At 37.8% G+C, this 15,338-nt stretch overlaps 3 protein-coding genes across 5 annotated transcripts; 1 reads left to right on the forward strand and 2 right to left on the reverse strand.

Moving 5' to 3' along the window:
* Positions 1–3,049: 3,049 nt before the first annotated feature.
* LOC119990912 (protein FAR1-RELATED SEQUENCE 5-like) lies at positions 3,050–5,977 on the reverse strand. Its single transcript, XM_038837051.1, has 3 exons — positions 5,876–5,977; positions 5,704–5,775; positions 3,050–5,590 (listed from the first exon to the last, which is right to left on the reverse strand). Exons 1-3 carry the CDS (start codon positions 5,975–5,977, stop codon positions 3,050–3,052), a joined length of 2,715 nt encoding a protein of 904 aa, XP_038692979.1.
* Positions 5,978–8,560: 2,583 nt separating this feature from the next.
* LOC119990498 lies at positions 8,561–10,481 on the forward strand. 3 transcript variants are annotated; one of them, XM_038836445.1, is made up of 3 exons: positions 8,638–8,702; positions 9,512–9,568; positions 9,660–10,481. In XM_038836445.1, the coding sequence occupies exon 3, from the start codon at positions 9,697–9,699 to the stop codon at positions 10,123–10,125; it is 429 nt and encodes a 142-aa protein (XP_038692373.1). In that variant the 5' UTR covers positions 8,638–8,702; positions 9,512–9,568; positions 9,660–9,696; the 3' UTR covers positions 10,126–10,481. The 3 variants fall into 3 exon arrangements, with proteins under 3 accessions (XP_038692372.1, XP_038692374.1, XP_038692373.1); XM_038836444.1 differs by lacking the exon at positions 9,512–9,568 and having other exon boundaries at positions 8,561–8,702; XM_038836446.1 differs by lacking the exon at positions 9,512–9,568 and having other exon boundaries at positions 8,605–8,697.
* A 265-nt stretch (positions 10,482–10,746) lies between these two features.
* On the reverse strand, positions 10,747–14,353 carry LOC119991603 (serine/threonine protein phosphatase 2A 59 kDa regulatory subunit B' gamma isoform-like). The gene is made up of 3 exons (XM_038837954.1): positions 14,006–14,353; positions 12,485–13,921; positions 10,747–11,509 (listed from the first exon to the last, which is right to left on the reverse strand). Exons 2-3 carry the CDS (start codon positions 13,733–13,735, stop codon positions 11,123–11,125), a joined length of 1,638 nt encoding a protein of 545 aa, XP_038693882.1. The 5' UTR covers positions 13,736–13,921; positions 14,006–14,353; the 3' UTR covers positions 10,747–11,122.
* Positions 14,354–15,338: the final 985 nt, after the last annotated feature.

The raw sequence follows: 15,338 nt of genomic DNA on the forward strand, positions 1-15,338 counted from the left end.
ACAAAATGATAAATAGACATTAGTGCCATCTTATTATTTGTAGACTAAGTTTGGCACTTGTTCAAACTTTCAAACAAGCAATCCTGCAAAAAAAAAAAAAAAACAGCTAACCAAAGTAAAAGATGCCTTTCAAATCGTCTGAAATTTCATGCCTTACTAAGGAAAAACCCATCATAAAATTAGGATAAAAATTGTGAAAGGAAAGTCCCATAAATAAATAAATATATATAGAGAGAGAGAGAGATGGTTAATATATTATGCTCTCATAATCAGTGCCACATTGAAACGAAAAATAAAGGTTTATTATGCATGGATAAAAGTGGTCAAGAGTTGACAAATGAAGTGGAATGTAAAGAAAAATGGTTCGTATGGTATGGTGTGCTACAGAAAAGGAAAGAATGTCAAAGTTTGAACATCACATATGGTAAAATTTTAGGATATGTTAGACAAGCATCATTATATATTCTTCTTTCCATTTATTATTATATAATTAATCGCTTGTATTTCAAAGTTCAAATCGAGGACAAGATTTTTCTTTTTAGGGATTGGAGGCATATTAAATTTAGTATAATAAAAATGAAAGCTAATATTCATATCATGAGAGGTATATACGTTGATATTATGGTTTTCGACTGTCGGAGTTTAAGACCATATTAGATATTTAAATGACAAATTTATATGGTGTGGTTTAGGTTATCAATGCATATATATTGAGAGAAAAAGAGTAAAATATAATAAATTAAGTCCTCCAAAATGAGGAAACAACCATGACGTGGGATGGTAGAATATTTCTGTCTAGTTCTATATACTAATATGATTGTTCTTTTAGACTAGTTGAGACTTGAGAGGCTTTGGGTTAATTATGTTAATAAATAATATGATAGATATTCAAAGATCCATATGATGTTAATGTGGATTAAATGATTAATAGAATTAAATCTTTCAAAGTGACAGCCCCACCATATGTATATATACAACATGCACATATATATATGTATATATTCCTAGTTTTTTAATTAATTTATTGGACTATAAATGGTTCATATTCACATTAGCTATCCAACGCATGTGACACCTTTCACTCCGGTACATAAACTATGCTCGGAAGAGTCGGTGATAATGTAATTTGCATAGTGAATATGTTTTTCAATTAGTCATGATAATTTAAAATCCATTTTTTCCCTCTGTTTCTTAGTTAAAAAAAATATAATCTAAAAAAAGTAATTTCAAAAATTTATAAAATTCCTAAATATATGGAAAAAAATAACATGATCTACTATCGACTATTTAGTCTTATATAAATATATGTAAAAATATATATATTTTAATTTATAAACTAATCAACGGTTCAACCACTGATGCATCGGCCTGACTAACTTAATTTTATAAAATTGTCATCACAGAGTATGGTTCAGTTCGGTTCCAATAATAATATTTCAAATTCCGATGTAAATTACTTACTATCGAGCCCCACACTGTCTATTTTAGATCTTAATTTTAAATCCGCATGATATAATTCCTCAATATAAGTATGCATGTGTATATATGTTGACTTTTTTGTAACCCTCTATATATGTAAGCCTCTAGATCACGTTGTTGGCTCGTAGGTCTTGTGTTTTGAATTTTTTACCAGTTCCCTTTGATTTTCAACATTTTTAGTTTGTCAAAGCCTATATATATATATGTCTAGTCCTCTAAAATACTTCTTACACTTTAGAAAGAGATTTTACCCTCTTAAACAATCTATCTATCTATGATGGTCACCCAACTTTAACTCAAACCAAAAGTGGGATATTACTTTTGTTGTCTGTGCACCTAAAAAAAATACCAAAACTTCAGTGGCAGAACCACTTTTGGAACACTGGGGACTGAGCACCTAGTGAAATCATGTACAAATGCATTAGTATTACCGTATTAGTAAGCTAGTTTAAAAAAAACCGCAGGCCTTCCAGTGTCCTTAATAATCAACCAACGGCTCAATAATTGCACAGTTTAAATCCAAATATCAGTAGCCGCCATCCATCCGGTCTCTACTCAACGACATTCCAAAAACCTAAAAAAAAGGAACAATAAGACGAAACAATTGTTAAGGGAGAAAAAAAATGGCCCAATGGCTGAAATGTCTGGACCTGCAATTTTATACTCCATTTTTTTTTTATCTACATTAATGTTGCCATTGTGGCATTATTAAACTATAGACTCTTATTGGCTAGGTGGCTGGCAGATGGACTTTCTCTTCCGGAAGCATTTTATTGGGGCTCACTGTTCTTGGAGACACTGCAATCATCGCATCCCACGTCTTATCTGTCTCTCTCTATCTTTTGATCGATCGAAGGATCCGCATTCACTTCGGTGCGTCGGCATTAGACCGTTGACTTCTTGAATTAAATTTTTTTAAATCCGAGAAAGAACCGTTTATTCACAGTTTTACATTACAAAATAGTAGGGTATGAATTCAGCCAAGTATGGGCATTTTAGTCAATATACCTAGTTCCCTTTTTTTCCCCCCCCCCCCTTCTAATATACCTAGTTCCCTTACCCTCAAAGTAAGTACGTACGAGAGTTTGTGCACTATTAATTATGATGAACCTTAAATGCACCCCCACTTTTGTTAAGTACACCCCATTCTAAATAAACCCCAGCTTAAATTAAAACAATTATGAGTTCACCCCATTTTCTCAGTTTTTCAAAATTTACAGCCTACACCCCATGCACAACAGTTACAAAAATAGAGTATATATACAAAATCAAGGACATGTTTCAATAATTCAGATCAAAACCTACACAAAATCAATGTTCTTCATATCAGTCCTACACAAAATCAGTGTTCTTCAGATCAATGCTACACAAAATCAATGTTCTTCAGATAGTCCTATACATAATGAAGGAGGAAGTTACATAAATCCTAAACAAAATGAACATAGTCTTCATATGAGGCCTAAACATCAGTCCTAAACAAAATGAACATAGTCTAAACATCAGTCCTAAACAAAATGAACATAGAAGTCATCTCAGTCCTAAACAAAATCAGTTGAGACATTGCCCTCAATCAATCTATCAACTCCACAGTCGCTATGTTACTTGGTTTACACCCAGAAAGTGTGTTGAATTTTTCGATCCTAGAAGAAAACATTTCTGGCCAACCTCTGGCATTGGCTTGATGATGATCTGTCCACATCTTTGAAACAGGAGGTATGGGACTATTTTCTGCTAACTCAAGTCTGATGAAGTGGGAGTCATTTATATACCCGAATACCATGATCCCTTGCTTATAATCCAGTGGCAGTGGATCCCTGAGGGGGAAAAATGTGAGGCACTGTTCTTGTGAAATTAGTGCAACAACAACATTGTAACATTTAGCTACCACATTTCCCATATAAGGCATGATCATCCAATTCTTTCTATCTGCCATATTGGAAAAACACTCAACACTGGATAACAGCTCAAATGTGCTTGAGAAAGGAGCTAATACCTTGTCATATTGACATTCATTCATGCGAAGCTCATTTGCAAGATCTCTCCGAGCTATTTTCCAACCATCGTCACCCCAATCATAGAACGATGCGACAACTCTGAACCCACAGTGGCCATCTCCAGGGACATCAAAAATTTTGAAAATGTAGTTCTGTAAAAAATCAGGAAACATGGACACCCACTGATTGGTGTTTGGCTTCCTAGTTCTATGAACCTTCAACTTTCCCTTCTGTTTGACACTCTGCTTGGAGTTCTGACTTTGTTGAACATCTTCAAACACATGAGACTCAACAGCATGCTCAAATGCTGAAGGATCACGCTTGGTTGATTTTTCATCAGCTTGAGATGCTTTCAACCCCTTCTGCCGTTTCTTCCTCCCCCTCACATTCACCTTAGGTTTTGGCTCTAATATAGAAGTGCTGCTTGCCTTGCCTAATGACTGGAGCTGTCTTTTTATTTCTAGCTTTTGAGGCACAGTAGCAAGCGCAAATGTCCTCCACACCATCTCCATCTCAGTATCAATCTTGACTTCATCTTTAGGGTCTTGACTGAATGGTTGGATGCACAACTGTCTCCAATATGGATGTATGTCACTAAGTGGGATGGCCTTACCTTCGTTTCTGTAAATTGTAAGCATATGACCACGTGGCAGACCAAAACATTGAGAATTTGTATGGAGACAGTTATCAACACTAACCCCTTCACTCCCAATGGAAGAACATTCAGTTTCAATCTTCTCCAAGGCAGCAGTAGATACCACATTTACCAATTCCTTGTAGAAAGGTATTCTGAATCGAATTGGCACTCTAGTTAGACTGTCTTCAAATGAGGCCTTTATATCAACAACTTGACCTTGAAGTAACAAGTTAATCTTGCTAAAAGACTGGACAAATCCACCAACCGAGTTAGACAGGTACTTCTTAAGCTTAGAATGACTGCTCTCAACTCTATTTGTTGTTGTGTTCCCAAGATGAAAAAACTGATCAACCCAGGCAGCCACAAAGTATGACCTGTATTTACTCAACCATGAATCATTGACATAAGCAAGGGCTTTAGGATGAGCTTTAAACTTGTTTTGCATGTCATTCACTGCCTTATCAAAATCTGCCAATGTTTTGGAATGCATGACAGTGCTCCAGCAGCTCATAAAGTCATCAAACTCAGCTTTAAGTTTGAATAAACCAACACAGTTGCTAAGAACATTCTTAGATACATGTACTCGACATAGCATATTCTTTGCATTTGGAAAAACAGTCTTCAATGCATTCATCAATGCAATCTCTCTATCACATATGAAAACAACTGCCAATACTGTCTCAAACAAGTCTTTGAAGCTATTCAAAGCCCACACATAATTTTCTTCTTTCTCTGCACTCATATAGCAAAAACAAACAGAGAATGTCTTCTTTGTAGAAGTAACTCCAACAATTTGCAGCAAAGGTAGCCTATATTTGTTGGTCTTGTATGTGCAGTCTAGCATAAAAACAAAAGGAAATGCTCTGGCCAGTTGAATTGAAGTAGAGTTACACCAAAACAAGTCTTGTAAAACCTCAGTTTCTGGTTCATACCGATGTCTTGTAACATACCCATTCTCAGTTAATAACATGAACAACTGTTGCATATGTGACTTACCAGCAGTCTCAGCAAGCCTTAGAGTAGTTCTGGCATTGTAGACTGTCTTGATTGTTGTTGCATTTGTAGGATCCTTCAGCTTCAGGTGATTCAATATTTCTCTTGCCTTCACCCCTGACCTACTTAACCTCTCAACAGTGTCCTTCTCCTCTGCAGTAAGTCTACCTACATATGAATGCCCTTCAAAAGCTTTGACCAAAGCATGGTTGTGCTTCCCATTGATAACAACCAACCCCCATGTCCCATTTGATGCATCTGTTACTTGAGCTTTCAGAGAAAAGGGGCATTGGCATTTCTTTGTTGCTGATTTTCTCTTCTTTGGAACACCTTTTGCCCTGTATCCACCACCCCTCTCACACCCAAATAAAATCCTAGGAGTTCGTTTCTGATCGTTCAAGTCCGATCGTTTGACAACCACAACTACTCCATGCCTACGGCCACATCTCCTAACATACGAAAGAACATCCTCTTTACTGTGAAATTCCTACACAATCCATAAACCAACCATAAACCAACCATCAACAATACTTTAAATGACCTCTAAACTACCAGAAAATTCCTACATTTATCAACAAAAAATTGGGTTATAGATCATACCATTTCTGTTCGAAAAAATTCGGTTGTGTCTGCTTCAACTGCCAAAGGAGTATGCGACTCAACAACGTCGCCCTGTGAAAGCACATGCAATGGTGATCAACCCAGTGAAAGGAGATATATCTGTTCGAAAAACCCTAACTTTTGGTCGGGGTTGGGTTAGGGTTCAACTTACCAGTTCTTCATCTTCACCAAAGTTAGGTTCTTCGTCGAACGAGGCTTCATCATCTTCCATCGCAGCCTCGTAATCCATATCATCGTCGTCGACTTTGCCCATCAGAAAGAATGGTGTTTGAACAGAGTGAGAGAGAGAGTTGTTGCAGAAGACAGAGATGAGTGAAACGAAGGAGAACGAGAAGGAGAGAAATGGGAGGGAAATGGTAGGGTCAGTAGGGGTGTGAAGAGACGAGCATTTTTTTGGGAATTTTGGGGTGTACTTAGTAAAAGTGGGGGTGCAAATAAGATTCATCATTAATTATTCTATTAATTACCCGAATCATTCACTTCGGTGCGTCGGCATTAGACCGTTGACTTCTTGAATTAAATTTTTTTAAATCCGAGAAAGAACCGTTTATTCACAGTTTTACATTACAAAATAGTAGGGTATGAATTCAGCCAAGTATGGGCATTTTAGTCAATATACCTAGTTCCCTTTTTTTTTCCCCCCTTCTAATATACCTAGTTCCCTTACCCTCAAAGTAAGTACGTACGAGAGTTTGTGCACTATTAATTATTCTATTTTGACGGCTAACGCCACCGCCATTACCATTTGATCCATGGATGGACGGCAGAGATGTTGTTACCCACTATCCTAATGGGAATAAATAATGGGAGAAATCTGAAAGCACAAACAAACTTCAGAGATGGACCAACCACCTAGCTAGCTAGCTCTTCTACCTCCACGTCCACGTCCACGTCCACGTCCACTCCCACTATATATAATCAATGACCAACCAGCTAGGCCATATAACTTTGTCTTTTAATCTCTCTCTCTGGACAATATTCCTTTGAAATATGAATCGCTTTCATCTTTGCTTCTACGTAGCTCTGCTCCTTTTCTTTAGTAGTGCAGGCCATACCGCTCGAGCGATCCGGACGAGCTTTCCCAGCCATTCCTCGGCGGATTCGCAACAAGTCTTTCATCATCCGTCCTCAGTCAGTGCTACTGCTTCCTCTGGGGAGTTTGAGTACAAGCGAAGAGTTCCGACTGGATCCAACCCGTTGCACAACAGGCGACTATGATTCATGATCCCGGGATCCTCTCGAAGACTCATTTTCAGATAATAATTCATATATACAAAGATTTTGAACAGAATAAGATCACAAAAATGTTTTTTTTCTTTAATTAAAGCCATATATATATATATATTTATTTATTTATTTAGGTTCTTGACTTAGATTCATACATGTGTGTATATAGTTTGTGAGAGAGTGCTATATAATTTCCTTGTTCTAGTTAGGTTTTCTAGCTAGCTATATATTACATACTGAAATAGGGTTTGCTGTTTGCATATTGTGATCATATATTATTCTGGGACATTGCAGTTTATTTGAATTACAATTTCAATGTCTTTTTACAAATTAAACTCGGCTGTTATTATATTATTTGCAATATTTGATCCAATAGCTCAATTGATTATATTTATGGGGTTAAGGCGGATATGCTAAAGCCGGGAATTTGAAAGTAGAGAAGGGTTTCAAGCTGCAGCTACATGTTCTTCTCTTCCAAATGACCTAGTTTTTTGAAAGTTTTCTGAGTGGAAGATATGATTGATAGTACAGAGTAACATATAGCTAAAGAAGATATGGTCCCCAATCTTAATTAATAGATAGCGTAAATAGCCATAATTTCACACAACAACCATGCAAAGTACTAATTTAGGCACAGAAAAAAGAATACTAATTTAGGCACAGTTTGTCAGAATTTTCGAATATATGTTGGCAACAGCCAGCAATCCCAGCTTTCAAATTGTTGTACAATGTACAGTACAAACTACAACAGTTCTCTTGGACATTTTCCATCGGACATTGAGGCGCGTTCCATGACGGTTTAAAGCATGGATATACTATTCAGGAGTGTGTTGTGTTTTGACCTCGTGCGATGAGATGAAAGTTCCGAAATTGTAGTGAGGTGAGTTATGGTAACATAAAGTACATTTGATGCATCATTAAAATTAGTGTGACAATATAAGGGTAAAATTGAATATTTTTCATGGATATCAATTAATTTTTGTTGAATTTATTTTTGATAAAATATAAATGGAATAATATGCTGACTGCCTGTTAAACTTGTTAGCATCACATTTGAGGAAAAAAATGAAAAAAAATTTACGTGTTTTGACTTCATAAATGTGATCAATAGCGTTATATCAAGAGTGGAAGTAGCTCCTTGCAGCTTCAACTCCAACTTCGAACTCACTGTGATATATTGATATTATAACGCATCGATCCATCAAACACTTTTTTTCTGAACATAATGCGTTCAAACCAAAAACAATCCATTGCAGGTGCAAACACAAGGTCAAATGTGCTGGGTGCTGTATTTTCAACAAAATTATTATTTCATGTTGAAAGAAAGAAAACACTTCCGTCTTAAACATTTCGGGAAAATGCCAGCCCCACGCACTAATGAAGCCACGTGGAGTTCTGACAATACACTAAGTGATCTTTGCCGCATGGAATAGTACTCTCCACGCGCCTATGCGGATGGTGCTTTCTTTTTGTTGCTCTGAATTTTGCGACGGGGTTAACCGACATCCCGTTCCCACCCGGCCACCCCGTCACGCACAAAACGATAGCTGGGCCTGGCCCAAACTAACAGGGAGGTACAAGATAACCCAACCATGAACCATGCATTGGAAGCGCTACCAGTATGGAGGCCCAAGTGGCCCATTTTTTGACTGTTTTATCATACGGAAGGGTCTGAGTACTGTTCATAAAGATTCTGTCTTGCTCTTAGTCTTCTGCAGTACTTCTCCAACCCTACAGTTATTGACGGTCAGGTACTCAAACTTCATTGAATCGATATGTTTTCTTTCTTCATTTTCTGTTCTTATCATTTTCTTAGTTTACCTTTTGTTGGGCTATTGGAAAATTGGGGGAAATATGGGAGGGATGGAAAGCTTGAGCTTGAGAGGATTTGGAAACTCAGCTCAACTGGGTTTAAGTCATCTTGTTCAAATGGAGGTTTTTGATTTCTTGGGTGTTATAATTTGAGAATTAGAGATTTAATATTTGTCATCTTTTACCACTTCTGTGAAATTTCTTAGTGAATTAGGGAAATTAGGGCTATGGATGTACATGTATATCTAATTAGATGTTTTCCCCTTTTCTTGCCTGAAGATTTGAATTGTGGAATTGTGTTTTTAAAAATCTCTATCTTCTTAATCACTAATAATATTTGAAATTTATTAGTGAAGAATTAGGGAAATTAGGGCTATGGATGTACATGTATATCTAATTAGATGTTTCCCCTTTTTTCTTGCCTGAAGATTTGAATTGTGGAACTGGGTTTCTAAGAATCTCTATCTTCTTAATATTTGACAACTCTTTCTGGGGCTATACTCTCTAATAATTCTTGCACATCTATATACTTCTTATTACACAGCAGGTCACTAGCTTGGGTGAATAAATAGGTTGTGGCAGTTGACAGTTTGCGTAAAACTTTGTCGGGTCTAATAAACATGAATCTTGAAGGAAGGAAAATGTTGATTGATTATATTGTTTCAGTAGTTGGCATCTATATGAAATTCATTCAGCTCGACTTGTCTTTGTAACTTGTAAGAAATCATGTGACGTTCTTTTGGATCAGAATCTTGACTTGACGCACAGTGAAATGTGTTGAACTTTGATTGGAAAAACAAAAATGGTCTGAACTCTGAACTTTCTCATTACCTTTTTTTTTCTTTGATAAATACCTCTCTGTGTACCTTAAATGCGAGTTTTGCCTTTTTGAGCAGGTGAACATCACGTACAAGGCAAAGACTGTATACGGATATGGCCAGCCTAATTATGGTCCCGACTCTCAACTTCTCTGTTGGCAGAAGCGGCAAAAGTTTTAGGAAGACGAATAGTGTTACTGGACGAGTTGATGTTATAAAGGCAATGCGGATAGAGAAACCTCTGGAGGAATTATACAATGTGAGAGTTGAACGGAATGTACCAGCGGAACGACTGGTGAATCTTGGGGTTTCAAAATGGTCTGTGTGGAAGACTGGAAAGTGCAAGTTGCCCTGGGACTGGCAAGTAGACCAATTAGTGTACATTGAGGAAGGGGAAGTTAGGGTAGTGCCTGAAGGTAGTGAAAAGTATATGCAATTTGTTGCGGGTGACCTTGTTCGTTATCCCAAGTGGTTTGAGGCTGACCTCTGGTTCAATGGTCCATACCAAGAGCGATATTGTTTCCGAGCATATGGTGATGACTAGTAATCCAAATGGGGATAGATCTCATTGGGGATCGAATCACGGAAACCCCGTAGGCATAGGCCTTTTGCCGAAGCCGATCATTCCCACTCTTTGCTACAATAAGGCATGGTATTCACCTTGCAGGCTACTCCAGCATGTATGATTCTGCATCAAATCATATGAATATCAAGAGTTTCCATTACTTACTAGATTCACTCAACTATCTTGAGCAAAGCAAAGCAAATGTCATTAGCTTTATTTATGTCTGAATTATTATTGTTGACATTACCCTTTTTATAAATTTGTTGTCCTACAGACTGTTAACTCTATCGGAACTGTATTGGACTTGTGGGATTGGAAGAACATATTTTGTGATCTATATTGGCCTAACATCTGATACCAAATGAAGGGCATGGATGGGGCAAATGTCCATGTTCTGCAGCGAGAAAATAACTCTTAATCATATACGTGAGACAACCTTGGCATCAAATAGTCTATCCTTGTGATTATGTGTTGAGCTTTGATTTTTTGCGGGTTGATCTCGGCCACCAAAAAAAAAATCAACAAAACAGTCAACTAGAGAACAAATAAAGCGCCAAAGTAGGCATATATACATTTTGGTTTAAATTTGAGTAGCATTGGTTTGAGAATAAAATCATAGGCTAAAGAATTTTTAAAAGAGGACATCTTTGTAGTACAGAAAATTAAGTAGTATCAAGAGGAAATCCAAAGAAGTGTTAGCTATATAAACCGAACCCCTTATAATACAAGCAATTACACTTCCAAAGCATAACAAGGGAGAAGGGCAGGGTAAAATGAATGAACCCAGAACCCAAAATGGGAGCAAACCAATATCAACAGCTCCACCTTCAGCTTTTTCCATTAAGCAATTGCAGGTATGAACGACCAACCAAAGAAGAGGCAGACAGTCCCTGTTTTGCACCGGTAGGATCCCAACCTCTATCACTCAACAACAGCTGAGAAGGTATACTACAACAATCATCATGTGCAAAGGCTCTCAACTACCGACGGTAGCTCTTGGACTTGTGCTCGGTGCAATGGCAAAAGTGGGAAACCTCGAGACAAGCACAGCCTCATTGCTTACTGCATTAGAAGCTGCCACATCCTCCAAGCGCTTCCAGGTTGATTCCCGCTTCTCCTGTCTCTCCTTCTCCTTGGCTTCATCTTCTTGGTATCTAACCAAACACTCATCGAACAGTGCTTGATCAGCATCGGAGAATATCTTCCTCACATTGAGGGTCAAACTCTGAACTGCTTGGTTCCAGTGACTCCGCGTATTCCTCTCCAGGGCTGGAAATATTATGGGCAGTATAACTTTGCGATTCTGTGTTATCAAATTTCTTATGTGATCATTGTTCCACAAAAACAATGCTCGCTCTGCTACCTTCCCGAGAAACCAGTAAAAAAAGGTTGAATTAGGATAATTAAAGTAAAATAAAATTCCAGACTACTTCACAGAACAATAGAGGGATAAATCTATTAGGATCAAAACATGAGGCAGGTGGTGAGCTGGTATCATGAATGATGCATGTCAAATTACAAATTGAAAAGCTTGCCTTGCCTATAATTCCATTGTACTTTTAACATTTCTTCCAAATATATTACCCAGTTCCGTCCACATATCATAAGGTTTCTAGATTTTCCAAGAGCATCTCATGACAGAACACAGAAAGATAGTTGAAGACATATCAGGCTTTCAAACCAGCACTGAAAAGATAACAGCAGGTGCAACATTAAATTCAAGCTCTTGAACAACATATTGTAATTTGTAAGTCACAATCTCCCCTGCTATCTGCCATTTAGACAAAGGGAAGATTTCTAAATGCCATACTGTTTCTAGCTGTTCCCAGACACGTATAGTAAACTTTTTTTTTTCATCAGAAAGGTTAGTTCCGCACTTTCTACCTTGCAATAGGCCTATCAATCAAAATCATTCATAAAATTCTCAATTAACGGGGAAAACTAAATTTGTTCAATGAAGATTCATATCCAATTCAATATGCAGATGAGTACAGTTGAAATATACCATGTTTGATCTAATGAACTGTAATTGAATTTTTCCAGTTTCTTGTTGATTAGTTACAATAGACACTAGGTTACAAACACTAAGGCAGTAATTGGACCTGACACTCATTGCCAGAAGAACTGCAGTTCCATCTAAAGGAGAGAGCAAATTGCAAAAATGTATGGTTAAAGAAGTTATAATTGCATGAAATTAAGGGAGAAATGAAACATGGATAGAGTTGATAGACTGGAAAAAATATGGTCAATGATGATAATGCATACTCGCTTTTGCCCAATAAGATGATAAGAAAAACAGAGTCAACAAAGATGACACTGACAATCCTAAATTCAGTACCTGAAAATGAGAGCTGTTGAGGCAACGGCCAATTTGACGGAACAGAGGGACCATGCAGCGTTGAAACTCTGCTGCTTGAGTAGCTTCCAGAACCTCCTCCAATTCACCAAGGAACATCACCTCCTTGGAACTATTAATTATGGGCCAGTACTTCAAAAGGCCTCGTATAACAGTATCAGCCAACTTGAAATCTTTCTCCACGAATTGAGTGATACAATAAGAAAGCTGCTGATGGTACATGGATACACACTTCGGCTTGTGAAGAGGAATTAAGGCACGGACAAGAAACAGCTTGTGCTCTTCCTTCAATGGCAAAGCAAAGCCATTGATAATGCTGCCCAGTATCTCAAGCAATTCTGCAATTCCATTATGTTTCTCGGTCTCGAAAATGAAACGGTAGAAGATGTTGTTGATGGCCTTCCTTATAAATGGTCGATGTACCATGAACTTCCCATAGATTCGATGGAGAATTGTCTTTAAATACTCCCTTTCTTTTTGGTCCTCAGAATCAAACAAGTCAAGTAATCTCAATACAAACGAATGGTCAATGTATCTTTTAGCAAGCTTTGCATCGGTCTCTGGTGAAGCCACAAACCTAAGCAGCAATTCATACACAACCTGTAAATGAGGCCACGCTGGCTCCATAGTTGGCTCATCTTCTTCCGGGTCATAAATATCCAAAATCTTGTTATCATGATTCGGAGCTGGAAAAGTACGAAATAAATTGGCTGCCACCATCCTTGTCACTTCCTGCATTGCCACTTCACTGAATTTTGATGTCACGGATGAAACATAATCAACCAGCTCAAGCAAAGTTTGCCGCTTAATGTCTTTTTCTTTAGGATTCTTGGACGGATCACTAAAATCAAACACAACACAACACATATTCAACTTTCTAATGAAAAGATTATGCTTTTCTGAGCTTGGAACATCCTGAAAGCTCGGCAACGCCTCATAGACGCCTGGAGGCATCATGGGACTGGCTTGGGTAGCAACAGGAGTAGATTTCTTCCCCTGATTCAATTTGTTTGCACCCAATGAATGTGATGAAAGACTCCCATTGTTCTTACGCGCATCGGAACCCGAATTCCCAAACTTTGAAGAAGCAGTAGTCCATTTCGAGCTGTTTATGGAATTGGGTCCTTGGGATGAGTTCAGATATGGACCACTGGCCCCGGCATCATTGTTGGAGTCATTGTTAGATGATTTTGAGGGTTTCCGAGGTAGCTTACCGAATATCTGCTTGATCATATCTACAAAAACCCCTTAAGGCCTTACCCTAAACCCAAATCTATCTCAACAATTTTTCACCTTGAAACATCTCAAAAAGGCAGGCATTCCCCCAAATCATCAAATTCGACCCCAATCGACATAAAACAAACCCAAACGGATAGATAACCAATACATGCAATGCCCAATCAGCAGAAGTAACAACCACTGCAATCTCGGGATACAAAAGATTCTTAACTGGAATAAACGTTGATTCAGCCACAAAAGAAAATCGAAGGGAAAATAACTTACATGGAGGATACGATCGAAGAGATCTGGAAAAGTGATAGAGAACAACGCGGAAAACCAAACCTCGATTTTGATCTTGGATTGATAAACCCTGACGAGCCCCCCTTTTCCCCCCAATTGATTAGAAAGAGGGAGGGAACTAAGGGGGGAAAAGTGAAAATGAAACTAAATAAAGCAGAAACAGAAACGATAGGAAAAATGTATTAATAGAAAACTCCCTCTCTCTGTGTCTGTCTGTCTGCCTGCCTGCCTGTGTTTGTATTGAAGTTTATGGAACCTGAGAACTGAACAGAAAGGAGCAAAGGATATTTGAAACCAGGGTGGCGTAGATAATTACCTTTATGTCCCTGGTTGAATGTTACCAGTGATTATGATGCAAATGGACCTATTAATCATCACATATTTGTAGGCAGTGGTGGTGGGTCCCATGAATCTAACATGTGGATTCGGTTGACCACCTGGTAATGAAGCAACTCCCTTGCCCTCCTCATGAGGTAATGTAAATTATTTTGGATCTCTACTTAATTTGCTCTCAATTTTGAATTTTGGGTGTTAATATTATACGGAATTCCCTTCATTCGATGGTATTTTTTTAACGTCATATGAATTTCCACTTTGAATATCCGATATGTTCTAAATTCTAGTTGTCATGTCCGCATACAAAAGTTTCCTACATAACGATAGAATATGTTGGGCAAAAGCCTAATGAAAATCAAACTCAGAATCGTCTTAAATCCATACGGTCACCACTAGACTATCACCTAAGTCGTTAATTCAATGATATCGGAGCTCAAACAAACAGACATTTGTGGGTTTAGATTTAGGTTAAATCCCAAACATAAACGAAAGAATGATTTCGCACATCGAGTCTATGAAGTATTGATTGCAGCTTTGACATGGGCTGGTCAAAGAAGAGTAGCAACTTCAAAACTCATTCCAAACAATTTGACCATGAAGTAGTCTCGTGAATGGGCCATGTCAAAAGGTTTGAAGCCGTCGGTTTTGTGAAGCAGACTGCAAGGTTTACACCCAAATAATATTTGAGGTCGCCGCATGCTTGGTCTAACGATTGAAGCTGACAACTGTGAGATCTCATTGCATTTTAGGGTTCTCAATTTTGGTATAATTTACTGCATTGAATTTATGTAACAGAGACAAGACTGTTCAAAACTGCGCCAATGTCCATAAACGGACTCGTGCTTCGGAATAACCAGAGCAACCGATCTAATTGGGTTTTGGATCTTTCGGGGTTTAGCAAGCATATTCAACTTTACTGGTAGGTATTTGTTTTAATAGCATATAGAACTCAAACATGCAACAAGATACACTCACAAAT

This window comes from Tripterygium wilfordii, chromosome 22 (genome assembly GCF_013401445.1).
Source record: "Tripterygium wilfordii isolate XIE 37 chromosome 22, ASM1340144v1, whole genome shotgun sequence".
In the NCBI taxonomy this organism is placed as follows: domain Eukaryota; kingdom Viridiplantae; phylum Streptophyta; class Magnoliopsida; order Celastrales; family Celastraceae; genus Tripterygium; species Tripterygium wilfordii.

What these genes read in the sequence shown, in the direction of transcription:
- LOC119990912 (XM_038837051.1), bottom strand. Translation starts at nt 5,977, where the DNA reads ATGGGCAAAGTCGACGACGATGATATGGATTACGAGGCTGCGATGGAA. An exon ending in TTGGTGAAGATGAAGAACTG is followed by an intron (nt 5,776 to 5,875) that starts GTAAGTTGAACC and finishes GTGCTTTCACAG; the next exon opens with GGCGACGTTGTTGAGTCGCA. An exon ending in AATTTTTTCGAACAGAAATG is followed by an intron (nt 5,591 to 5,703) that starts GTATGATCTATA and finishes TGGATTGTGTAG; the next exon opens with GAATTTCACAGTAAAGAGGA.
- LOC119990498 (XM_038836444.1), top strand. Translation starts at nt 9,697, where the DNA reads ATGGCCAGCCTAATTATGGTCCCGACTCTCAACTTCTCTGTTGGCAGA.
- LOC119991603 (XM_038837954.1), bottom strand. Translation starts at nt 13,735, where the DNA reads ATGATCAAGCAGATATTCGGTAAGCTACCTCGGAAACCCTCAAAATCA. An exon ending in TCAACAGCTCTCATTTTCAG is followed by an intron (nt 11,510 to 12,484) that starts GTACTGAATTTA and finishes TTTCTCGGGAAG; the next exon opens with GTAGCAGAGCGAGCATTGTT.